Source organism: Cavia porcellus, unplaced genomic scaffold (genome assembly GCF_034190915.1).
Source record: "Cavia porcellus strain 051 isolate PalLab524CR breed Dunkin Hartley unplaced genomic scaffold, mCavPor4.1 scaffold_6, whole genome shotgun sequence".
NCBI lineage: Eukaryota > Metazoa > Chordata > Mammalia > Rodentia > Caviidae > Cavia > Cavia porcellus.
Window position 1 is genome coordinate 49,191,389 of NW_026947489.1, and position 25,767 is coordinate 49,217,155.

General features: G+C 37.2%; 2 protein-coding genes across 2 annotated transcripts in view; both read left to right on the forward strand.

Annotated features, from left to right (window-relative positions):
• The window catches only part of LOC100714419 (uncharacterized), a 247,343-nt gene extending 234,606 nt beyond the window's left edge, over positions 1-12,737 (forward strand). The window contains exons 176-186 of the mRNA XM_063250621.1: positions 401-534; positions 647-681; positions 775-891; positions 1,293-1,441; positions 2,022-2,106; positions 3,305-3,361; positions 7,451-7,575; positions 8,720-8,808; positions 10,075-10,124; positions 10,660-10,830; positions 11,896-12,737. Coding sequence (XP_063106691.1) covers positions 401-534; positions 647-681; positions 775-891; positions 1,293-1,441; positions 2,022-2,106; positions 3,305-3,361; positions 7,451-7,575; positions 8,720-8,808; positions 10,075-10,124; positions 10,660-10,830; positions 11,896-11,973 — 1,090 coding nt within the window. The 3' untranslated portion in view covers positions 11,974-12,737. The remainder of the gene's footprint in view (positions 1-400; positions 535-646; positions 682-774; positions 892-1,292; positions 1,442-2,021; positions 2,107-3,304; positions 3,362-7,450; positions 7,576-8,719; positions 8,809-10,074; positions 10,125-10,659; positions 10,831-11,895) is intronic.
• A 5,564-nt stretch (positions 12,738-18,301) lies between these two features.
• The window catches only part of Mgam2 (maltase-glucoamylase 2 (putative)), a 79,880-nt gene continuing 72,414 nt past the window's right edge, over positions 18,302-25,767 (forward strand). Inside the window, exons 1-2 of the mRNA XM_063250637.1 lie at positions 18,302-18,379; positions 22,285-22,387. Coding sequence (XP_063106707.1) covers positions 22,285-22,387 — 103 coding nt within the window. The 5' untranslated portion in view covers positions 18,302-18,379. The remainder of the gene's footprint in view (positions 18,380-22,284; positions 22,388-25,767) is intronic.

Below are 25,767 nucleotides of genomic sequence, written 5' to 3' on the forward strand. Positions count from 1 at the left end.
ATTTTTCTTTTATTCCAAAATGAATTATCTTTGTTGGATTTCTTTCCTCCATTCCTGTTGGATGTGATTGAACCTAATGTTGAATTAGAAAACTTCTACTTCATGAGTTTGAAGAGTGTAAATTATTTTACAGATAATCTTAAGTAATTTATAATATTCGGCAGCAAATATAGGAAACTGATAAATAGCAAGTTGCTAACTTACTCTTTTGATACTATTCAGGGTTTTATACATGATGAATTTCTTTGTAAAACACTATGAAAGACGTCACGGCCCCTATTATCTATATTAGTATCTATATTTCCCCCAGCCATACAGCCAGCAGATTGGAGGATGAGGTACTTTAGCTTTTATTTCTCTGCTCTGGCGTCATTTCACTTCCTTATTCTTCTCCAACCAGAGCCGTGCAGGAGGTGACAGGACAGCGAGGAATTGTCATCACCCGCTCCACATTCCCCTCTTCTGGCCGCTGGGCAGGACATGGGCTGGGAGACAACAGGGCCGCATGGGACCAGCTAAAGAAATCGATCATTGGTAAGTGGGCCTGTTGGCAGGGCTGTGGTGGCAGGGAGGGGTGAGGGAGGAGGAGCAGGAGGAGCAGGCAGGTCCTGATGCTGCCCTGACACACATGTGGTTCCCATTGCAGGCATGATGGAGTTCAGCCTCTTTGGCATTTCCTATGTAAGTGGCCTTCAGATCCCTCCTGATTGCTTCCAAGGAGGTGCCAGCATTCAGAAATCACCACCGACCTGGTTTTATTTCCTCTTGTTTTAGACTGGGGCAGATATATGTGGGTTCTTACAAGATGCTGAATACGAGATGTGTGCTCGCTGGATGCAGCTGGGGGCCTTTTACCCTTTCTCCAGGAACCACAACACCATTGGCACCAGGGTAGGACCGCAATGCTACCTCACATATTCAATATTACTTGAAATGCAACTTCTATTTTTGAGCAACATTTAAGACTTTCTGTACTGTCTGAAGACATCTTCAAAATCATTCAACTCTCATTTCAATCAATCTTATTCCTCTGTATTATTTAGATGATTCTCTTTGTTTAAGAAGAATTGTTCCAAACAAGTCCTATGCAGAATATGATATAAGTAGATAATATAAATTTTTTTCTGTAAAATTTTAGTTATTCATTTCCATCTACTGTAAATATTCTGGGAATCTCGTCCAAGACAATCTAGTTTAGCTGTGTGCGAATCATTTAGAGTCATTCTCCAGTGACATCCAGAAGTCTCCATGACTCACTAGATAGACTCTGAACACTTCTCTTCTTCCTTTAGAGACAAGACCCTGTGTCCTGGGATGCTGCCTTTGTGACTATTTCAAAAAGTGTGTTGGAGACCAGATACACCCTGTTGCCCTACCTCTATACCTTGATGCACAAGGCCCACACAGAGGGCGTCACTGTCGTGAGGCCTCTCCTGCACGAGTGAGTGTCCAGCTGGGACCCTGCGCATTAATGGATGTTATTTTTTTTCTGTAAGGTGATAGTTGATGCAGACAAGTTCTTCAAATTGAAGACATGGTTTTGTTTTGTCAGAAGTTCTTTCTAGACAGGAACCATAGTTTATTGCTCTTTTTAGTGCAGTGTTATGCACACTTTAAATCACTGATGAAAAACTATTTACTGAATAAAAAATCCTTTGAAGATACAGCACAGACAGCATAATTCACATTTGACTATGCAGAATTTTCCCTATCTCTTGTAACAGTTTCAATAATGTAGATGCAAGTAATTACAAATTACTAGAAAATGCATTCTAGGACGGGATTTGTGGAATGAGTGTCTTGCTCTGTGGAGGTGTTTTGTAGCAGAGACTGTAACTGAATCAGTTTTGACATTAGAGGAACTTGGCCTTTTGGGACAGGGGCTGGATGTTCTTTATGAAACATAGGAAAGAGTATGGTAGAGGATGCAGCCTGATTTGTGACCGGATCTGAACATGAGAATTTCTTGAGAGCCTTGGGCTGCTCTGATTCTCATTTTATCACCTATTTTTCCTTTCTAGGTTTGTGTCTGACCGGGTGACCTGGGATGTAGACAGTCAGTTCCTGCTGGGTCCTGCCTTGCTGGTCAGCCCTGTCCTGGAGCCTGTGAGTGTGGATGCCTGGCTTAGTTACTTTCCTCTTTGCAGAGAAACAATACCATGCCCACAATTTAAAGACAGAAAGATTTATTTGGCTCATAATTTCAGAGGTCTCAATCCATGCATGATCATGGAATGGCTGGCTCCAAGGCATAAATATCATGAAGGGCCTGATGCAATAAAGCTGCTCCAGTCATCCAGGCCAGGAAGTGGGGAATGATGGAAATGATCAGGGAACGAAATATACCCTTCTAGGTCAAAACCCCAGTGACTCACTTTTTAAAGCAAATACATTTAGCCAAAGATTGATCAATGGATTAATCCATTGGTGAGCATAGCGCACTCATGATCCAGTCACCTTCCCAAAGCCCACATGTAAACAAATGAACCTTCTTGGGGACATTCTAGATCTAAACTATCACAAGGCCTTTTCTGGGTAGAGCATCACAGTTGTGAGGCTGGGTAAATAGCATGAGAAGAGAAACAAAGCCTGGTACATGGCATTATATCATGACACTTTCTTATTCCACCTTTGTCTTTACTTCTGAGCAGAGTCCATTAGTAAGGTGTTCTGGCTCCATCTTCATATTAAGAGTGTTAGCCTAATAGTCATAGTTCAAAGAACCATCAAGAGCAAAACAACTTTATCATACGTTTGAGAATATATCATTAATGCATTTACTAAAATAAGGAATACAGTTATAGTGTACATAATTTATTACAATCATGTTACTCTTGACACAGAAACTTCCAGGATAGCATATGCTATCCTGTTGCTGCTGGCAAGCCCTGCCTCCCTTGCATAAAGTGCTCCAGACCAAAGGCCATTTCTTTGCTTCCTGGGTGACAAGGTGTATGATTATAATACTAGTTCATGGCACTCCCTCAAGTATTACTCTATATACATGATCTTCTTCTCCAAACCCAGTCCCAGGTTTGTCCCTTTAGAGGTAAAAGGGGTTTAGTTCATAAGAAGATAGTGATTTTTTTTACCCCTGATATCCTGGGTTGTTTTGGGTAAGGAAATTTCCGTGTGAAAAAGTGGAAGAAAAGGAAACCTTTCCAGGCTTTGCTAATCTCCCAAGAGCTGAGGCAAGTGGGTACTAGGTCTCCAGCATTGTTTTATCTCCTTTTAATATGAGCCTGTTACAGTGTCCTAAAATACAATGTATACTGCCTCTTACTTTACTTGTGATTAATTTCAGAATGCCAGAAATGTCAATGCGTATTTCCCTGGAGCCCGCTGGTATGATTACTACACGGTAAGTTTTCTAAATATTTTACACAATCTGGGAAAGTGGTAAAGAACAAACCCTTTTTCAGTCCTCAGGCCAAATGCTGGCCCTCGAAGCCACCTGTTGTGAGGTCTTGAATATCCATTTAAACTTTGTAGTCTCAGTTTCTCATCTGCAAGTTAAGTCAGCTCATCCCTTCACAGAAGTGTTGTAAGGTAAGTGTAAAGTCTCTGACTCAAGGCCTGGATTTGTGTGGATTGAATTGTGAGTTTATATAATTCCTTACACTATTACTGTTCACAATAGTGTATAAAACAGACACTTGTGAACTTTTGAAATTGTGCTATAAATTATAATTTTTGCTATAAATCTCTCCTGTGAGTTCCTAAGTACAAAGGCCTTTTAATTAAATATCTACTTCTGTAGATGCTCAAGAGAAGGTTGTTACATACAGTGATGATGGCAATGTGCAAATGCACTCAGAGATATGGGTCTGACATTTTGCAAGTCTAAGCATCACACATGCATTTACATGTGACAAACCCACAGAGGCTTAATAGCAACCAAGAGAAGACTCCAAGCCTGTCTGCACCCTTTATCCAAGGATACTGCAGTATAATTTGATGAAAACTGGGTGAGGATACAGAAGGGGAGTTTCTACTCTTCTCTATTTTGTGGATCCCTGAATCTCTCCAGCCTGACTTTCTTTATCGCTGAGCTGGATCTGTGTTTTTTTTTTTTTTTTTTTTTAAGACAGGATGTCACTATGTGGTATAGACTGGCCTTGAATTCTCTTAGGTAGACCAGTTGATATTGAACTCATAGCGATTCTCATGCTTCAGCCTTCCAAGTGCTGGGATGGCATGCACCACCACATCCAGTGTACATGTGTCTTTAAGATGATTCTATGTTAGGATTTTCTATGTACCTCACTTTCAAGGGGAAGACAGCAGCCAGTGTCTTTTATGTGACCTTAGCTATGGTGATTCTGCATCTTGATTCTTTTGTTCACTAATAGTCACTCCTTTTGAGTTTGAAGCTGTTTTGTGTAGGAATTCTCTTAAGATTTAGCTAGTGAATAATCTAGCACACATAGTTTAAGGAGGTGCTGCATCACAAGGCTGACCTGAATTTGCAAGACTTTGACAGTGAGGGCTTTATTTATTTTAACACCTTGGCATCTCGCTAGACTCATTCTACCTTCAGTTTGTCCAGGTGCAAACTATTTTACGGAGGTTCAAGCACTGGCAATAGAAACATTTCCTTATGGACTTCACCATGCAATGAGGGCTAATATTTGCTTACCACAAATGCTAATTAGATGTATAAATAATTATATATATGACATGAAATAAAGTGAAATATTAAGCTAATAAAAGAAAGCTTCCTGGAATTGCCAATTTCATACAGGTTCTTAAATGAAGAGAGCTTTAGTTAAAGGACAGGTAAAAGAAATCATGTAGAATGACATAAGCAATGGGGAAGCCACTTCGAGAAAATAAAAAGTTTTGTTGTTTAATTACTTTTGGTACCAGGAATTGAACTCAGGATCTCACCTTGGCATGCAGTTTCCATGCCACTGAACTATATCCTCTGGGCTTTTGTGATTTAATTAAAATGAAGACTAAATGGTTGGAATTAATTAATAAATACTTCCTGTATTATTCCTTAAAAGTTGTTGGGCCCTGGTATTTATGCTGGAGTAGAGATTTATGCTGGAGTAGAGATTGGTAAATAATGACTAATAGACAAGTCAGGGTGTCACCTATTTTTGTAAATAAAATTTTATTGGAACACTTCCACACATTCATTTAATTGTTATCAATAATAACTGCTCCTTACCTCTATTTTTCTTTTTTTTTTTTAATTTAAAGAAAGACTAAACAAGACAGTACCTGGGCAGATATAACACATACTTTCAAAGACAAAAATAAACAGTAATAAATTACTAGTTGATGTTTACATATTGTCCTCTTACAAATAATTGTTCAAGATACAAAAGTGGAGCATGTAAGTGGGAATTCAAACAGTGAGATTGCATATAGTTCTATTCAACTATCCAAGAAACACTTAGTAATAGGGTTATCAATCGTATACACTTAAACGTACATGTAGTAATCCATATCTTCATTTATGTTGAGATTAAACAAACCAAAGAAGACTAAAATCACTCTGGACAAAGAATAATAGTATTGCTGGATTTCACATCATGACACTTCGGTATCAGCACTGGGTACTATAGTATCTTTTTTCCTTCAAAATATTTGTTCATTTCATCATGTGTCATAAGATCAGTTCTCGTAAACTTCTAATAGGTTCTACGCATGCATGAGTCTTAACATGTATTTCTATCCTTTCTATATTAGAGGGGAAACAAAACAAAGTAGGATAGAACAAAACATATTCCTGTAGATACATAAAATAAAAAAGACATATAAAAGCACTGTACAAGGAATTCTACCATGGTTACTGTGTTTTCTCTTGTTATTCTCAATAGAATTGGCTATTACATCAGGTATAGTATAATTGAATATATCAGTACATATCAGTATTGATAGAAACACGACTTTGTAGATAGTGTAAAACTGCAAAAACAGTACTAATCAAACCAGAATGGGTATCGTAGTGAATCTTGTCATTTTCAGTATAGTTGTCTATACTCTCAGACTTGGTACTATCAGTTATAACTGTTTTTAATAAAATCTGTCGATAACAAACAGCAATCAAACAAACCAGATTTAACTAAGATCAGTCATGATAAAACAGTATAAGTTATACAGGGCTCCAAATTAAGTTAATAGGAAATTAAAGATGAGTACTGTGCTATATCCTGATATTTTTGGGATAGCTGTCTGTGCCCTCAGATCTAGTGCATGTAGACAAACTGAGACAGAATAAGTTCTATCTAAGCAGAGCGGTATAAGTAATATGGGTTTTGATTCCTGATACACTAGTAACAATATCTTTTGCTGTCTTTTTTAAGACTATTCCTCCCCTTTCACTTCCCCAGGGAATACTGTGTATTTTTGGGTCTCACCAACACCCTCAGTTTTATATTGGCGGGTGCAACCTGCTGTTTACCTAAGTGGTTCCAAACCTTCTCCCTCTTGAACTTGATCTCTAGTTGTATTCCTTTACCTATTAAAGCCTGTCTTTCCCACTTATCCTCAAATACTCTCCTAGTTGCCCCTATTACTCTCTGGTTCCCTGTCACTTAGACTGCTCCCTACCACTAAAATAAGCTTTCAAATGTTTTCCCACATTTGGCAATGTGTGAAGGCATTTTGGGTAGTTATGATGCAGTAGAGGAGGGGTTGCTAATGGCATTTATTAGGTAGACACTGAAGATGTTACCAAACATCAAAAGCACAGGACAAGCACACAATGAAATTATTCATCTCCAAGCATCAATAGTTCCAGCAATGATAAGTTCAGCTGTAGTTGATAATGTGTGTAAGAATTCTCCCTTAGGATTTGAGGTTTATGCCTCAGGTGACCGAGAACCTCTCATATACTACACGAAATAAAGATTGTCAAAGATCAAGCAAGATAAACATTGTCAAACATAAAGACATATAAATAACTTAAAGATGAGTAAAGTAAGTGAACATATTTTGATACTTTTTGTGAAGTGTGAATTAAAGGTATGGCAGCGAGTGGAGATGCCAATACGAACATTTCCTTGTGGATTTCACTGTGCAATGAGGAGCAAATATTAGCTCTTCATTGCCTCAGTAAAAGAGAAAATCTAGGAATGCCATTGTGGAACTCTCATCAGGTGCCAACAAAAACTGCATGAAGAGATTGTCCAATCTCCTCCAGCAGTGCCCTGTGACAGAAACAGGCTGTGCAGTGAGGGCGGGCTGTGTCATCCTAACACCTTGTAAAATTTATGCTATAGAACTCCCCAAAAGGCAAAGGACTCTCACAATACATTACAGAAGCAAAGCCAGATGTCACACAGCATCAGGGTGAATGCAGAAAGTGTCCTAACAAGTGTGAGCTGAATGGTGAAGAACAGATAGCAAATTCAGAGAAGTAGATGAGAGGTCTGCCAGATGCACTGATGAAGGAGTTGTGTGTTTGCCTCTCATTATCTCTTCCTTTGGCCCACAGGGGGTAGACATTAATGCAAGGGGCCAGTGGAAGGACTTGCCAGCCCCTCTGGACCACATTAATCTTCATGTGCGTGGGGGCTACATCCTGCCATGGCAGCAGCCTGCACTGAACACTCACATCAGGTGAGTGACTGGTCAGAGCTCTGCTTTGCATACTGGTCCACTGAGCAATTTGTAATGTGTGCCAGCAAAGCTTCAAGCGTCACTTCAAGCATTTCCCTAAACACTCTTTTTATGTTTACTTGCTTTGTTGTAATGTTTTTTCAAACTCTGCACTCTTTGAGCAGCTATTAACAACTATTTTATATCTAAGTGGATAGGATATAGGCCTAATAGATGGCATTTGAAATAGAAGCCAAAATAGGAACAATTATAATTCATGCTAGTTTTTGAAGATGTATCTGACTTGACTCTTTCCTAAGAAATCAATTGCTAAATAGTTATATAAGCCCTATATAACAGTTGATACTGAGGCTGAGATTCCTTCTGTAAAGTATTTTAAAATACTTGACCCAGGTCTATATAATAAATGGCAACAACATCAGATGAATACTTTCTCTGTGTCTAGAATGTAACAAAATGAGGTTTATTTGAAGATACTCTGTTTTTTCCTAGTAAAAGAAGAAATCTTTTGAGATATATATTGTTAATCCCTTTTTACAGATGAGCAAGCAGCTTTAAGAAGATAAGTGACTAGCTCAGGGTCACAAAGTTAATAAGAAGATGAACAGAGACTAAACTGAATGTATGTTTAATAGCTTTAATAAAATACATAAACTCTTGCTCGTCTGATTCCAAGAATTCAGAACAAAACTGAAGACTGAAGATATTTCTACACAGGATTTACCTTAGTGTTTTAGGAAATGGGCTATGATAGGACTATAGCATCTAGATTTTCTTACCAGAAAGAAAGAAGGAACTCAGTTATTTTACTCTGGGTTTCTTTAAGAACCGTATAGCAAAATCTCTCTTGCTCATTCAGAAGTTCATTTGTTCATGACATGAAGCCTTCCAGGTACCTGGAGACTGAACTAGAGCAAGTTAGACAGTTGAATATTAGTACTTACATTTAAAAAAATTATTGTTTTAGTGGTACATATTTGCAATACATAATGTTACATTCACCAGGGCAAGCTGATGCATGTGTGTGGCACATCTTATTTTCGTTTCCTTCCTACACTTCATTTTGCTGCTCTGCTTTTACACACATTCTTGGCTTGTGACTGTGGCTTGATGTTCCTAATGCCTCTCTCCCACCTTCCCGCAGCCGTCAGAAATTCATGGGCTTCAAAGTGGCCTTAGATGATGCAGGAACTGCTGAAGGATGGCTTTTCTGGGATGATGGACAGAGCACTGGTAAGTAGGAGCTGCCTGGCATTCCTGCCCATGCTACAGAGTTGGTGTCTGGATATCTTACATGTTTGTATTTTCATTTTCCATGTTAAAACATTTTTTGAATTTTAAAATGCCGTCATTTTTTACTTCAAGTGTATAATCCATTCTATGTATGATCCTTATAATTTAGGAAAATGAACCTTAGTGCTGAATTTCTCACCAGTATTCAAGTGTCTGATTCATTTTGGCAGACTTAAATTTATTTGTGGTCAACTGAGATAAATTTTATATAGTTGATGATCGAAGGCACATGCCCTAATTACATGGTTTACTGTTCCTGCAAGACAATGTCTCTATCAGTTGTGCTATTTATAGGGAATTTTCCATTACAGGTTTACCTTAATAACTTCTTAAGGGAATGAATCAAGGATCATTAACTCTTTTTAAACCAATGCTGTCTGGTAGAACTCTCTGCAGGGAAGGAAATGTTCTGTATTTTTTTCTGTCTAATACAGTTTTAGGCATATGTGACTATCAAGCCATTGCATGTGACAGGTACATCTGAGCAACTGAATTTTAATTTTAATTTAAAATTGCATAGCTACAGTTTTCTGGTGGCTTCTGTCTGGGGCAGGACAGTTCTAGAGGATGGCCACTGGGGGCTGATCCAATGATGAATGAATGAGGAAGAGACCAACACGTGGGGGAGGTTGAGAGAGCCATGTGGGTGAGAGTAGGACAGAGGTGCCCATGAGATAGCTCCTCATACTCTCCCAGGGTGGAGTCAAACGTTAAGGATAAAGGACAAAGAGGACTAGTCTGAAATCCTGGAGACCACATTTAAAAACTGCCTAATAACTCTCAAGATAACCCTACTGATGCCCTGTCTTGGTATTTATGAATGTGCAAGTGTCTTTGTGTGTACACACATGAACATTTAAGAAAAAGAATCTTGAATTCAGAACCATGTACATCTAAGAAAAAGAATCTGGAATTCAGAACCATGTTGGTTGGGGCTGATCTCAAGTAGGTTTAGGAAACCACTAAATGGAGTTACTACGACAGAAATGTGTACCTATTCACTTATTCCTAACATTTGATGTTAGCTGTGATTCGGTGAAGTCTGACTAGATTTCATAAAGAAGATTTAGGTTATGAAATGGAATTATGCAAAGAAGAAAAGTCAAACACAAACAAAAATAATCCCTGTCTCTTAGTGAGTGCTAGTAGGTGATTAGGATTCTCTCATGCAGGTCCAGGTTTATTTACCTTGTTGTTTGTTTGCAGATTCCTATGAAAAAGAACTCTATTACTTGGCCAGATTTTCTGTCAGCCAGGTGAGTTTGACTGACAAAGAAAGGGGTGCAGAGTTACATTTACCTAGCAGATGCTGGTTGTCATATGGGTCTAACATTCCTGTGCTGCTCATGGTGCTTATTCACATCCTTTCCTTCCTCCAGATTTCAGACGCAGGCTTTGTCTGGTTCCCAGGAAAGCTATGGTGACTGAAACTATTCATGTTTCACCAGTGTCTTATTTCAGTTCACCGTTTCACAGATAGGTAGACTGTGTCTACACCATCTGGCCCTCTTCCTGTTTTGCCTTGGATTGATCTGAATGCTTTGTGACTCCCCAACACGTGGGATATTAGTGGTGATTGTGTATTGTGTCGAGTTCAAAGCAATGCTAGAGAACTTGCAGGTGCCAGTGCAGAGTAGATGGCCCTTGATTACAGGGGATAGGATGCTGACATGATTTCACTATCTAAGGATACAGTTCACTGCAGGATCCACATCTGTGCCTAAAAGGATATTTGGAAAAATTGAACTCATTTTGCTGTGTTTTCTTTGTGTTTTGTTTTCAATTTGACAGAATACAATGCAAAGCCATGTAATTTTAAACAATTTCATCGTTGATACAAACCCTTTGAAATTGGGCTACATTGAAATCTGGGGAGTGGGCAGTGTCTCCATTAGCAACGTGACCATCTCTGTGAGGAATGTGGATATACCACTCCCTGTCAGCTACAACCCTACCACACAGGTTTGTTTCCGGTGGAAGTCTAATGGTGTCCTGCCTACATGCCATGCTCAGTGCCTGCTTCCTCTCTGCATGATTCCTTTTCCTGAAAAACCCTTCAAAATCTCCACTGGCAGTTAGCCTGTGCTGTAGAGAGAGGAGGGGAAAACATGATTTACCCCAAATTTAGAATTGAAGGTCTGGATTCTTATTTTCCACATTGGCCTTTTTGTCTGTAAGCCTATATGAAGCTTTGTATATTTATTCTCTCATCTCAGAGACCATCTTACCAAACAATTTGAATTATTATTTTTAAAGTGTAAGACATGATCAGCTAGAAATGCTTTATTTGTGAAAGAATGACAAAATCATGAGATAATTTTTCCTATAACCCATGTTTTAAGAACAATACCTTAATAATTGGTAATAAACATATTTTATCTTATTTAAATTCATATTATAATTTATTTATTATTTTATAATAAAATGGTTTATTATTTAAAAGAAAAATATGTGGTACAATTGGTTAAGCTATGCTTATTAAGAAGGGTATTGTAATTCCACATTTCCTCAATTTTTCTTATTGTCTATATACAGTGTTCTCCCAACCCACTAAAGTGCTTTATACAATTTTTTATTTGAATACTGCCTTTACTACACATTTTTCCTAAGATAATCTTTGTTCTTTTTATTTGTTTGTTTTTTGAGGCTCTTACTCAAAAACACTACTGTACTATGTAGTGTGGGCTGGCCTTGAACTCACTATGTAGTCCAGGCTGGCCTTGAACTTGGATTGATCTATGATCTAATACATGCACTCATATTCTGGAAGGTGTCTACCTAGAAAAAAGCAGAAATATTAAATTCTTTCAAGGTGCTATTTAGTGACAGGAAAACAGAAAATAATAGGTGAGCTCCAAGGAAAATCAGCACTTGAAAAGCATGGAAAAAAGGACGTCCTCTCTGATTTGTCTCTGCAGTTGTTACTCTTCAGTGGTTGTGTGTTGCAGTTGTGATGCACCTGATTTATTTTTCTGTGGGAAAGTTCAAGTAGCAAACACCCAATACTTTTCCATTGTTTCCTAACAGGTGTTGAATATCGACGTGACCAGAGAAAGCATTAGCCTGCAAGATTTCATTTCATTGACATGGAAAAGCTCTCTGTAAATTTTTAGGACAATATCCTAACTATAATGATTATTGGATCATTCCCAGTATGGATAAAATTCTTGACTGATTTTATTGTATGTTTTGTCTGTAACCTAATGGTTAAATATTTGCTCTGAGGCATAGACAGTAGAGTGGTGTGGAAAAAAATTCTATGGTTAATTAATGTTCCAGAGTGATTAGTATAGTATAGATGGTTCATCAGGTGGCAGGTATAGGAGATGAACTGGGTCTAGGATGAAGTATGTGTCCATGTTTATGTGGGTGTGATTGATCATGGAATGGGCCCCTCACTTGCTAAAGGCATAACAAAAAGCTTGCCATGACAGCTCTTGGCCTTGAAGCTAGCCAATGGCTCAAGAGAGAATCTAGAAAGAACATCTGCTCATTGAGTATAGGGTGGAGGAAACAACATGCTACAGCATGATACAAGCAGGAAAAAAAGGCAACTAGAGGAAAGGTGAGCCAGGAAGATGCAACAACAGTGACCTCAGTGGCCTTAAGGAGAAGAAGAAGGAAGTCACCTTGGCTGAAAGAGAGAAGAGAAGCTTGAGGAAATCATGAGCTAGAGGGAACAGGATGAGATTTAAGCAGGCAAATGTGAAGAGAAGGAATTTGAATATAAAAATAATTTATTTTCACAGATGTGCTTTGGAATATATAAATCTTATTTCTCTACCCTGCCTAATGTATATAATGACATTCCACACAAACACATGCAATTTTTTGCCAGAGAAAAAGAAAATAAATGAATTTACAAGAAATTCTGTGTGTTGTGATCTTTTGTCTGTGGGTAATTTCACTTCAGAGTTAAGGCCTCTTCTTGTTCAGCAAACTCTTGCAAGTTGGTTATCCTGTTCCCTTCAGCATCAGAGCTCCTGCTTTGTAATACATCAACAAAACTATCAGATTATGACTGGCCATCCTTTCCTTTTTAACTTTTTTTTTGTGTTTTTTTCATTTTTATCGGTACCAGGGATCGAACTCATGACTGCCTGCTTGCAAGGCAGGTGCTCATGCTGCTGAGCTAAATCCCCAGCCCCGTGGCCATCCTTTCCTTACATCTCTGTGATTAGTTCTTCACACGTTTTAAGTTTGTGGAAGAACGTACTTGAATTGTTGCAGTTTGTGCATGTGCCAGTTATTTCATAGAATTTGGCTGAATATTAACTCTGGCAAAAATAAGCTGCAACGCTATTGTTTAAAACACTAGATGATTAAAATTTGGATTAAAGAGATTATGTAATAATGTTCCACAGAGATATTTACTTTTATTGTTATTTGAAAAATGAATATATTTGAAATGCATGTTTACTACATGTCTTTTCTGATCTAGCAGGAAGCCATTCTGCTTGCTTCTTCAGCTGTAAGCAATTTCTGTGTTTTACAGTGTCAAGTTAGCTTATGGTAAAAATAAGAAAAATTCACATGAGGATCTGGGCTAACTATGAAACCAGAGAGACCTGGAAAAGCAACCTGGGAATCATTTTATCGAAATGATGGAGAACTTATCAATCTCCTCTAACCAATGCAGAAAGACTGTAAAGATGAATATGTTATTTGCCTCATACTGTAGAAATTTTTGATGCTACCATCAGGGGTGTATAAGTTGCCTCTGGTTGCCCCAAAGTACTCATGAAAATTTCTCTCTAGACAATCCTGAGAACCAAGACCCTGAGTGAGAATGTAGTGGCTGGGGACTTTTGTAGTGTCAGGGACCCCATTGATGGCTTGATGATACCTATGGAATCCTTCCTTAAAGCAAAGTTTTAAAATGAATAAAATAAAATTCAGATTATTCCAACAGACACTTATTATATCAAAATTTACTTATTCAAATAATTAAAATTTGACAGCAATATATGAAATTTATTTTTAAAATAGGAAGTGATCCCAGTGGAACCAATACTATTGTGATTTAAATGTAATTATAAGTCTAAATAATATTTTGTTATAGCTACAATAATCTGACAATGTGTTATGAAAATATCTGATTCTGCTACAACTTGTAGTCTTATTATCTATATTCATAATCTCAGGAAATACTAAGTTAGAAATAAGTAAAAAATGTTTTTCCTATATACTGATGGTATATAACATGTTTTGCTCTATTTATTCAATGTAGAAAGACTTAATAGAGCTGATCACCTGAGCATTTCGCTCAGCAGCGTAAGTGCCTGCCTTGCAAGCATGCAGTCATGAGTTATTCACAGAGTCCCTAAATTGCACCACAGAAGTCTGAGCTATCTAGTAGTAAAGCCCCAGACTAAAATAATGTCAAGTCCCACGCTCCAGTTTAGCAGCCTAGCCTAAGTAACTCTAGCTGTCAATAGAGCTCCAAGCACAAGCACCTGCTTATTCCCTTTCTCTTGAGGTCACTTTTGGCTTTTCAAATAATTTTACATTTGGATGGTATATAACATGTTTTGCTCTATTTATTCAGTGTAGAAAAACTAAATAAAGTTGATCACCTGGGCATTTCGCTCAGCAGCATAAGTGCCTGCCTTACAAGTGTGCAGTCATGAGTTTGCTCCCTGGCACCAAAAAAAAAAAAAAAAAAGCTAATCATCACATCCATATTATTGTCATTTTTGCATGGTAACACATAAAATCTATCGTTAGAAATTTTTATGTGTAATGTGTAGTATACTTTGGGTTTCTGAGCAGCTAGCTCCTCAAGGAGATGCTGATCTTCTGTATAGAAACAGAAAGTTTCTTAAGCAGCTTTGGCAAAGGTCAGGGGGATCTGGGACCTGTGACTCTCTTGTTTCTCTGCCTAGAGAAGAGCCATCAACCTCAGTGTGAGCATGCATTCTGTTGCCCTCCCTCACAGACTTTGGGCCACTGGTGGGGCACTTTGTATTGATTTCATTTGGGGAAGGAAAACTCAGAAGCAGTCTGTAAATTCAGAAGATGTTATTAAATCACTGTTTTTGTAGGGTCGATTTTTCTTATTTGCACAATACTTATTTCAGGCTGATGTTGAGACTTCCAAGCTGTGGAGTTGTGAAGAGTCCTAGGACTCATCCTTGTTCCCTAGGAGAGATAAAAAGGGGAAAAGGCATATTCACGGGATGTGGAGCTCCCCACCCTGGCTTCCGCCACTGATTTTTGTTTATTCTGGGGTCTTATCTAAAATACATATTTATCGGCAGTCCTAAGAAATTTTGTAAAGGAGATTTTTTTATTCTTTTAAAAAATTATTGAGAATCCTAGTAGGCCTTTTCTGTAGAGTTATATTTGATATTTTTATATTAAAATGTAAATTATCTTTTCCAAAACAAAAATGTGAGATTAGTATTATTTTACACTCTTGCAAAACTGTTTAAAGTCTGATTTCATAAAAGGAAGCTGGATTATTATACCTATTTCTGCATTCAACCTTTTGTGATATCACATGTCCAGTGGCCTCTGGAAAACTCCACTGTGGCATATGAGACAAAGAGAATGAAATGAGAAAATGTGATAATATGTTCTTGGTATTTTTATGAAAATAGTTTTACTTTCCAATCATACTGAAAAAGCCTCAGGGACCGCAGAGCTCAGTCTTTAGATCGTGCTTTGATGACTACTTCAAAACGAGCCATTGCTCTCTATGGTGAGCACAGAGCTGTCCCTGTGACAGAGGCCTCTACTTTCAGTCCTGGCCAGATCTAGGGGAAGCTTAGGTTTCAGTTTTCCAGATCCCATAGTTTCACTTTATCTCCTTATAGGTATGTTAAAATACAAAACAAACAAAAAACCAAAAAAATTTTTTTGCACCAAAAGAACAATAACAAAAACCCCCCTCAAACTACTCTAGATCACATAGTTTCATTTTATCTCTTGATAGGGATATTAAAATACAAAAAACAAAATCCACACAAACCCTTTATCATAAATAAGAAGAAATGTATTCCTTTTTAAAACTAAAGCTATCTCATTGTCACATTTACCATAAACATAAGTTTGTTTTGACTTTGGCAGGTATCATCAGAATCTTAGCAATATTCCTTTGTTCATTAATTGTATCTGAAGCAGTGAGACTTTCTCATCTGCTTGGAGCTAAGGGTCATCTGAAAGCTAAGGGTCACACATATTGTTGGTTTCTGACCTGATGTTTGCAACTTCCTGCTTGCGTGCTTTGATAACAGAGATCTGCCAGTAGCTAGCTTCCTTTTGCTAACTGCTCAGAGGCCTGTCTCTTCCTTTCTCTGTCACTTTTTCACTGTTTGACGTTTATTATTAGTTAGAGAGGGGGAATAGTGAAGTTAGCTATTTTTCTGGATATTAGGAAATTAATTATATACTAGCTAGGCGTATGTGTCCTCATTATAACGTGATGTCACAAATGAGCAGGGAATGTGGGGAGTTAGAAGTAAACGCTTATGAAAAGTATAGAAGGATCTTATGTAATAGTATATCCCCTTAATCTTCATTCTTGATCCTTTGCCAACATATCTTTCCAATTTGAAAGGAGATCTAGGTAAATGTCTTCTCGAACAAAGTCTGCTTTGTATTGAGTCTAAAGATAAGGTGGATGTGTCATTCCAGGAGTTCATAAACAGAAACATAGACTCTCTCTGTGTGTATGTCTGCGTAATTTGCCTACATACTGAAGACTATTATTGGCAACATCACTTCTGGTTCACAGACACCATCCAAAGAATCCACTAACCCCTCAAATATTATTAGGGACAATGGGAATAAGAAGGTTTATTGCTGTTTTTGAAACCAGTTTTGCTGCTCCTCAAAAAGTATAACATAGCCTGACCCTACATCCCAGCAATTCTGTCAGTACTTATAGACCCCAAAAATTGAGAATATACACAACTAAATATGTGTAATTGTGGTGGTGTTGTTTGTAGGAGACAAACAGTGGAAATACCCCACATTTGTCAACCAGTGCATAAACAAATGTGGTTTATATCTATCCATAAAATACTACTATGCAGCTATCCAAAGGAATGAATACCTGCTCCCAGAATAAACTTTGAAAACATTATACCCAGTAAATAACCCAGAAATCAATGGCAACATACAATATAATTTTATTTATATGACATATTCAGAATAACTAAATTGCTAAAGAGCAAAACTGATAAGTAGTTGTAGGCATAAGGAGAGAAAGGAATGATAATTATCACTAATGAATATATATATATATATATATATATATATATATAGCTTCCTTTGGGGATAATAAAAAAATTTTAAAATTAGATTGTAATCATGGTCATGTAACTGTGAATATGCTGAAAATCTCTGCATTGTAAAGGGGTTAATTTATGGTATGTTAATTATATTTAGCTCATAATATATTTTATATAGCTTAAAAAATTTATCTAGAAAAAAAATTAAGAATCTAAGTGACTCACTGAAATGCCAGAAGAGAGAAAGAATCAGGTTTGATGACTGAGGTGAGGCATAAGACCCAGGTCACCGGTGGGAAACTGGTGGCAACCCTTAGTGCAGGTCTGGCAGGATACATGCCAGTACTGAGCATGGGATGACCCTACTTCTTGGCTCCTGTTGCAGACAGGTCCTTGACACACAACCTCGCCTTACCATCAAGGACTCCACATGTCACCCCTTTTTCTGCACTTCATTCTGGATATTAGCCACTCACAGGCACATCCCATTCACTGTGCTCAGGCCTCTTTCTTTATGTTGTTGAAAGAAAGGCTGTGAAAGAGATTTTCAAGGCTTTTCTTTGGGTAACAGAATTTTTATGGTGAGAAATTCATTAACCATAAGGACAGTTAGTAAATATGTGAATCAGGCAAAAGGCAGGCAAATATCTGCTAGCTATGTCTTCTCACTGTATGACTATATAGTTTCCATTTTCATGGAGCTCTGCTCACTTAGAATAATTTGGACAGAGACTTTTTTGAATTAATAAAAACCTGAGATAAATTAAGAGAACTTTAGAGGACAGAAGTGGAGACAAGAGCAATGTAGTGGACCAAGAGCTATTTATTCTTTTCTTCATCTATTTAACAAATAGCTTCATATTTTAAAATACCTGTGCATATGAAGTGGAATATTGAGCATAGGAGATGCAACCATGGGAAAAATAAGGAAGAACATGGCTTTTGAGTTCCTTAGGCTACATAGACAGACAAGGAAGCTTGATATAGGTTTCCAGCAGGCAGAGTACTCAGGTATGAGTAGGAACACAAAGAGGGGCAACTATTAGAGAGAACTCCCACCTCCTTAACTAACAAATGGAGCTTTCTCTTTCCTGATAAGGAAGGTTAGCACTCTTTTATGGTATGTTGGGAAATGCACTCCCCTCCTCCAACTGTGGTCAACTTTACGAGGTAGTAAATCGATTGCAGCAGAAGCTGGCTCCAAAGGTCCAGTCACTTTTTCTCAGTGCTCCTGAAACACCCAGGGACAGCCATAGAAAAGAAAAGACTATGAGGTGAGTACTTTTGTCAGTGCATATGGTCTTTTGAACAAGTAGGATCCCTTTCATTTTGTAAGCTTTTCTGTTTCTTGCTCTGTTAAGTAACCTAGATACTCACATTTTCTTCCGGCATGGTGAATCTCTCTCTCCTTCTCTTTCTATCTCTCCCTCTTTCATCTCTCTTTCTCTCTGAGAAACCTTGAAAAGTATAAAAGATGATATCCTTTTGGATTCAGAGGAAGGCAATTGTGTCCCAGTTTTTGGGCAGGAAGGATTTTTAAGAAGAGAAGAATTTCTACAATGAGGAATACCCATCCCTGCCCTATGTCTGGATGACAATATTGCCTTTGGAACGATAATTTCTTGGCTTATTGCCAAGAGTGCCCCCAAACTTCCTAAACTGTTGTGTGGAACCTGCTCCCTCAGGAGGATTGAGTTGTTTGGTTTTGGTTTGTAAAGGCTGGAAAGAAAAAAAAATATTCTTTTGGAAAGAAAGTATACTTGAAAAGGAAGATAATTGATGGCCAATGTATTTGCTAAGATACTTAGTAATGGGCCATGGGTAAAAGAAAATTTAAAAATTATGAATAATTAGGGTGGGCCCCTCAGATTTCTTTCATTACCTGAAATGTCACCATTGGAGATTTGTATTTTATACCTTCAAACCTCAAAGTCTGGTAGATATGTGGAGAGAGAACTCAAGTAGTAGTTTAAGAAGTGGTAACTCAGAGTTTTCCTCAGCTCCACAACTAATAATGATAGACAAAATTCCTTAGCCTTCATCTATAAAAGGGGCATTATGGTGCTTATATGATCAACTTCGATGTAGAGAGGTTATGAGAATGTAGCATGATATATATTTTATGAGTAAATGTTATGAGTAATTTAGATTGAAAGAAAGACACCAGATAGACTGAAGTTAATAGAAAAGAATAGTTAAGCACTAAACCTCGATTTCAATTCCAAACTCTAGTTTCTACAAGAGCTGAAGATTTTTTTCTAAGTATTGGCAAACACTTCCTAAATATTGGCAAATTATTTGTTGATCCTTGATGCTTTTTCCTATTTCGATACTAAAATGCTCCTTTCCTTGGGTTATTACACACTAAAGGTTGACTCAACAACCCACTTCGGTAAAATGAAGTCATGGCATTGGGCTACAGGAAAAGAAAGCTGTAAGGAAATGTAAAGTAAGAGAAAAGTCAAAACAAAACAAAATTGGGTACACTGATCTTTAGTTTCACATAAATAGCGGTTTAGTGTGGTGCAAATATAGGATACAGGCTGAGTGTAAGGGGTATCATGAATAATTTGCTCACAAGATAAGAAAGTTTAGAGTTTATCTAAGGAAGCATTAAGACTTGAATTTAAGAAATATGAAGGATTCTATTTGTGCTACGTGACTGGGGAAATGGAGAATACAGTCTGGCTGAACTTTTGTGAGAACCAACAGGAATCAAAATGATTCTCAGGTATTTTTTTAAAAAGTAAATGTAGTTCTTTTCCTCAATATATTAATTATTTGAGGGCAGTTGATTTGGCAGAATTGGCAGAAATTATGAATTGAATGTTGGGGGATTGTTTCATGTTTCAAATATTTATTTTTGTTGATTCTTGTGGACACTCAAGTGAAATATTGTACAGGTTATTAAATATGTGAATCTAAATCTCTGAGTAGAAATGCAGGTCATATTGTTCACATGTGATTTAAATTAATGTGAATAGATGCAATTGTTAAAGGAGAGTGGGAAGGTTTAAACAGGGAATTCCTTGAAAATATGAGATACGTTAATATATAATCAAATAAGTGATGCTCCATATAAATTGGAAAGATGCCAAAACTGTACGTGGCAATTTGAGATTGAATGGTATTGATATCAAGGTTTTGGTGGGTGGAGAGTTTCAAGGAAAAGGGAGTGGTTGATAGATCTAGAGGATTAAAACAGCATTTAGTAAGTCCCTGATGACCTTGGCAAGAATGTTCCAGTAGATTGCAGAAAACACAAACCATCCCAGTAAACAAACCATGCCAGTAAGATGTGTCAGATTGAGTGGTATTGGCTTTGGTGGGTGGAGAGTTTCAAGGAAGAGGGAGTGGTTGATAGATCTAGAGGATTAAGACAGCATTTAGTAAGTCCCTGATGACCTTGGCAAGAATGGTTCCAGTACACTGCAGAAAACACAGGCCATGCCAGTGAGATGTGAGGAAGGTAATAAGGACAGTGTGTCATTATCGTTTTGCAAAGTTAGATGTGAAAGGAAAAAGAATGTTAAAGTGTTACCTAGAGAAGACTCATCAACAGTTTAGGGTGACAGAATCCATTTAACAGGGATAAAGCAAGTTTGAAAAGAGATGATTTTAATGCAAGTAAAAGGAAGTAGAATTGGTTAAAACAAGATTTTTGAGAAATTCAATGACTATGAGATCTAGAGAATAGATGTAAGGATTATGCTGGGACAAGAAGAGGATAACATATTGGAAATATATTTGAGAACATATTGGAAAAGATAAGAATTTGCCTTGTTATGCATAATATTTATAAGATGCTCGAATTTAGAAGCAGGGAGATCGTTTCTGCAAAACAGTTACTTTTTATTGATATTAGAGATTAGGTAAGAATAGGACAGTAGATGACAGCAGTTAGGCTTGAAAAGAAGGATTGACTCTTTAATTCATTTCTGAGAACAATGATTGGAGCTAGTAATATCAGTTTGTAGGCCCATTGTTTTTTGGGGAAAGTATGGGCCCGAACAGTGTGTGTTAAGTTAGTGCAGCCACACAAAGACAGAAGTTTGGTCTGATTGTCTCATTACAAAGATTCAGTTAGCAGAAGAGAGGGAAAAGTTATGCAATAGACATTGATGTTTATGTCAGTAAGGATAACAATATGGAAGAGCTAAGAGACCAAAAAGAAATGGGAAAAAGACAGAAATCTCAGTGTAATCAAAGAAGAAGGAAGACTGAAGTAAGGCAATTGAAAAGCAAAAGGACATCATTTTGTGACCAGTAAATGAGAAACTGAGTTTAGGATTTCAAAAGTGGAACAGTTCTGGAGCACAATAAATTCCAGAGTGGGTAGAGCCATAGTGTATGGACAATGGAAATGGGGCGATGATGAGAGTCACTGAAGTTGAGAACTGTCACAGAGCTACCAGGTGCACAGTATTAGCTTAATTATAATTATAGTATAACATGTGGGAATAGATCCGCAATCAGATCTCATTTGTGTAGGTGAAAATCACAGGTCTGCAAAGGTAAACATTTTGTCTGTTCCTAAGCAAAAGAGGACAAGAATCTGAGTCCAGGTTAGCACATTTTTCAATGTCAAAATAGTAACACTTAGGTTCATACATGATCGCCAGGGTTACTGTGAGACATTTCATTTATATGACTTTGTGTGCTGTGAGCATACATGTAAGCATCATGCTTGAGGTCAAGAGAAGGTTTATTTTTGTTAGCAAATCCTTAAAAGGATCAGTGACCTCCAAACAGTTGAGCACCTCAGCTTTATGCCACTAGGAATTAGATGACTTAGATTCAGTTTCTGCTAGTTTCTGTCTCCTCTTTTCCACTACACAGATTGAACGATCAAAGTGACTTTAGAAAGGAGTTTTGAGGTCTTTTAACCCCTCTATTTTCACTTGTGTTGTTTCAATTTATGCCTCATGTACTTTTCCTTGGAAAATACTCAGTGTCTTTGTAGACAAAAGGTAAGAGGCCTAGAGCTGCTGGATGCAAAATGGAGTTGATGCTGTAGTTGAGTAGAAAATATTCTCTCGATTATGTGAAGAGAAATACTGATCATCAGATTATACGGTAGACAAGTTCATGTCTTAATCACAATGCCTGTCTATTCTTTTGGTTTATGGGTCTCTGTGGCTGGCTGTGTTTATTACTGTGGTTATCTGTGTCCATCTAGATGGCTAGGAAGCTCACTGTTTTGGAAGTCCTTCTGATCACCATCGTGACTGCAATAATTGCAAACATTCTGTTGCTGATTTTTGCGTTGCAGTATCATTCAGGTAAGGGTGATGTTGTGACTGGTGAGTTGGGAAGATGGCTAAATGTGTCATTTTGGGGGGATACCAAAGAGGTCACTTTACCTTCACACTTCAACATGTCATTACATTGCTGTGTTCAAAATCCGTACCCACAATTAATGCGTGTCAATCTTCCAGATAAGCTCTTCTCCCCATATCTAAATCTTGAATATTAGGTTTTTCTAGCTCCACTTGTTGTAAATCTAACAAGATGCACTTAGCACTCACTGGACACTTTCCCTTCCATGCAGTCATCAAGTACTAGAATTCTCAAGGAGAAAGTACAATGAAGAAAACAGTGACTAGTTCTATTCATATCATGGAAAAGGTCACTAGGGCACAGGAAAATTGATATACTGACCTGATACATGCATTGTAATTAGTCTGTATTCCATATTATTACTGAAATAGCTAAGGATTTTTAAACAGATATTTTCAAAATTGCTCTCTTTCTCCCTCCTCCTCTCCCTCCTTTGTTTTCTCCCCCCTCCCACATTCACACACACAGAAGCGTTAAGTAGACTTACTTCTCCTCAAATGTAAATGCTATCTTCTAAATGATAAAATAGGTGAAATATAAAAAATTACTTCTAATACAAACTAAATTTGGGGCTTTGCTCTGTTCCCTAAAGCCTTTTATAGATGTGAGTAATCCTCCAGTGAAAATAAATTGAACCGGGCCTGGGGATTTAGCTCAGTGGCATAAGCGCCTGCCTTGCAAGCCAGCAGTCATGAGTTTGATCCTTGGTACCGATTAAAAAAAAATAGAAAAGAAAAGAAAAGAAATTGAACTGATAATAGAAATTGTCTGTTCAGTCTGTCTTCAAACCTCTACAAAAGAAACACTGAAGTACGTTCTAGGAAAAATCAGTTTTCTGAGATAATTGAAAAATCATTGATGTTAATCACTTTGAGTCTATTCCTACTTCTTTCCAACATTTTTTGGAGAAGAGATTACTATTCAGTAGTCTTAGTTACTTTTTACTCATTGCTGAGACAAAATACCTGATGCCCAAAGTTGGCAAGGGAAGGTTTATTTCTTACAGTTCTTGGAGGTTTCAGTCCATACTTGGTTGGCTCCAAGGCAGGGTGGCATGGCAGGGCCGTGGTTCACGGCAGCTGCAAACAGCAAGGCAGAAGAGAGAGAGAGAGATAAGCTTTCTTCCTGCCATTACATTGTATGCTGGCTCCACCCCTATGTGGGTGTAGCACTGACACTATTAATCTAAGCTCTATTCAATGAACCAATCACAAATGCATAATGCAAACGCATGAGGCCTGGGGCCACTGGCATAAACCATGACACCAGTGTACATACAGTTTCATTATGTGAAATGAAACTAATTTTCACACCTATGTTCATGCCAGAACACACTCTAATTCATCCAAAGTAGGTCCAGATTTAACCATTTTGCATACTGGACTTTTCTCTGAGATATTTCTGATGATATTTTCATGGGCTGAAAAGCGAATTTAATTTTTTTTTGTAAGAACATGTAAAATGAAGCATACATTTTTAACAGACTTTTAAGTACATATGAGTGTTATTATCTATAGAAACAATGGTGTACATCAGATTTATATAATTTATTTTTCAAAATATGAATATATTTTTATTAGCAATTATCCACTTTCCCTTTCCCTGACACCTAACGTTCTATTTTCTGCTTCTATGAGTTTGACTGTATTAGGGAATTCATATAGAAGAAGTAGTGCAGTATTTGTCCTCCTGTGACTGGCTTATTTCACTCAGCATGTTGTCCTCAAGGTTCACCCATGTTGCATATCACAGGACTTTTCCCTTTTTAAGATTAAATAATATTCCATTGTATGTATGTCATATATATATATATATATATATGATATATATATATCACATCTGCTTTATCCATTCCACCTTTAGTAGACATAGAATTTTTAAAATACATCTTGGTTACTGTGAATAGTGAAGCAATTAATATGAGAGTAGTAATAGCCTTTTAAGATCCTGACTCAATTCTTTGGATAAATATTCAGAAATGGGATTGCAGAAATATATGGTGATTTATTTTTAATACTATGAGGGACCTCTTATTGTTCCCATAGTGGCGGCACCAAGTTACATTCTCAGCAACAGTGTGCAAGTTTCAGTTTCTTCACATCTTTGTCAGCAGTTGTTTTTTATTGTAATCATTAACACCTATTGAATGTACAAATTTGTGACTTTCACTGTGACACATACATGTGTGGACCCTTCCTGGATTGTACCCACCTTCTTTCCTGCTCACTCTTGCTCTCCTCATTTTATTTTTAATAACAACTACCCACCCAGGTGTTCCTTGACAACTAGTGATGCAGGGCATCTTTCACATAGTTGTTATCCATTTGTATGTATTCTTTGAAGAACCATCTATTCAAACCTTTTGCCTGTTTTTAAAGTAGGCTATTTGTTTCTTACCTTAGAGTTTTCTGAGTTCCTTGAACAATTTGGAAATTTGTTTCTTACCAGATATGATGTGTGACCAAAACACACAATGAATATCTAAACGAAAAATTTTTAAAAAGTTACAGTGAAAAATGCATTGCCATTAATATTTCTCAAAATACTCTCTCATGCTTCAAACACTTTCTGAAGGAGTTCTGGAAGTATTCCATTTTTAATGTCTCTGTTAGTTGCCCTGTTATTACTGTCTTGGTATTCTGAATCAATGCAAAATATTGATGGCATTTTTTTTGTCAAGTTTTTACATTCTCATCCCAGGCACCATTTTACCTCTAGCTATTTATCAAAGTCAAAATGATTATGAAAGGCAAATGTTTTGAACTGATTCAAGAGATCAATTTTACATTTATTGCCTATGCTTGTGGTAAAATCAATGTTATGAAACTTTTACCATGTGTTTTCAATTAGGAATTTTATAATTTCAGGTCTTATGTTTAACTCTTTAATTTTGAAACAAATATATGCATACTCATTAAGTATAGATCCATTAAACATAGTCAAGAGATAATTTGGTAGTCTTTCTGAATGACACCAACAGTATCAAAGAGAACCTATTATGCAGAAACTGTTGCATGAAGCATCAAAGGAAGTCCTGTGTTTTGGGTGTATAAAGAAGTCCGTTGACTCAGTCCTATTCTGCTGTTACACAAGGGAAGGGTTGAGAAATTTGTTAAAATAAGGATGACTAAACCTGAGTGAAAGTGTGTATTTTGTATGAGACCAATTAATATCCTCCAAGTCTACATCAAAGTTTGTTGGAAGTGAGTGGAGCAAAACCAAACACAAGCAAACAAACAAAGGAAAATACAAACCTAAATGTGCAATGCAATTGGGATCCATGTGCGAAGCAGATGATGTGGGATTCTAGCCTGACACTATT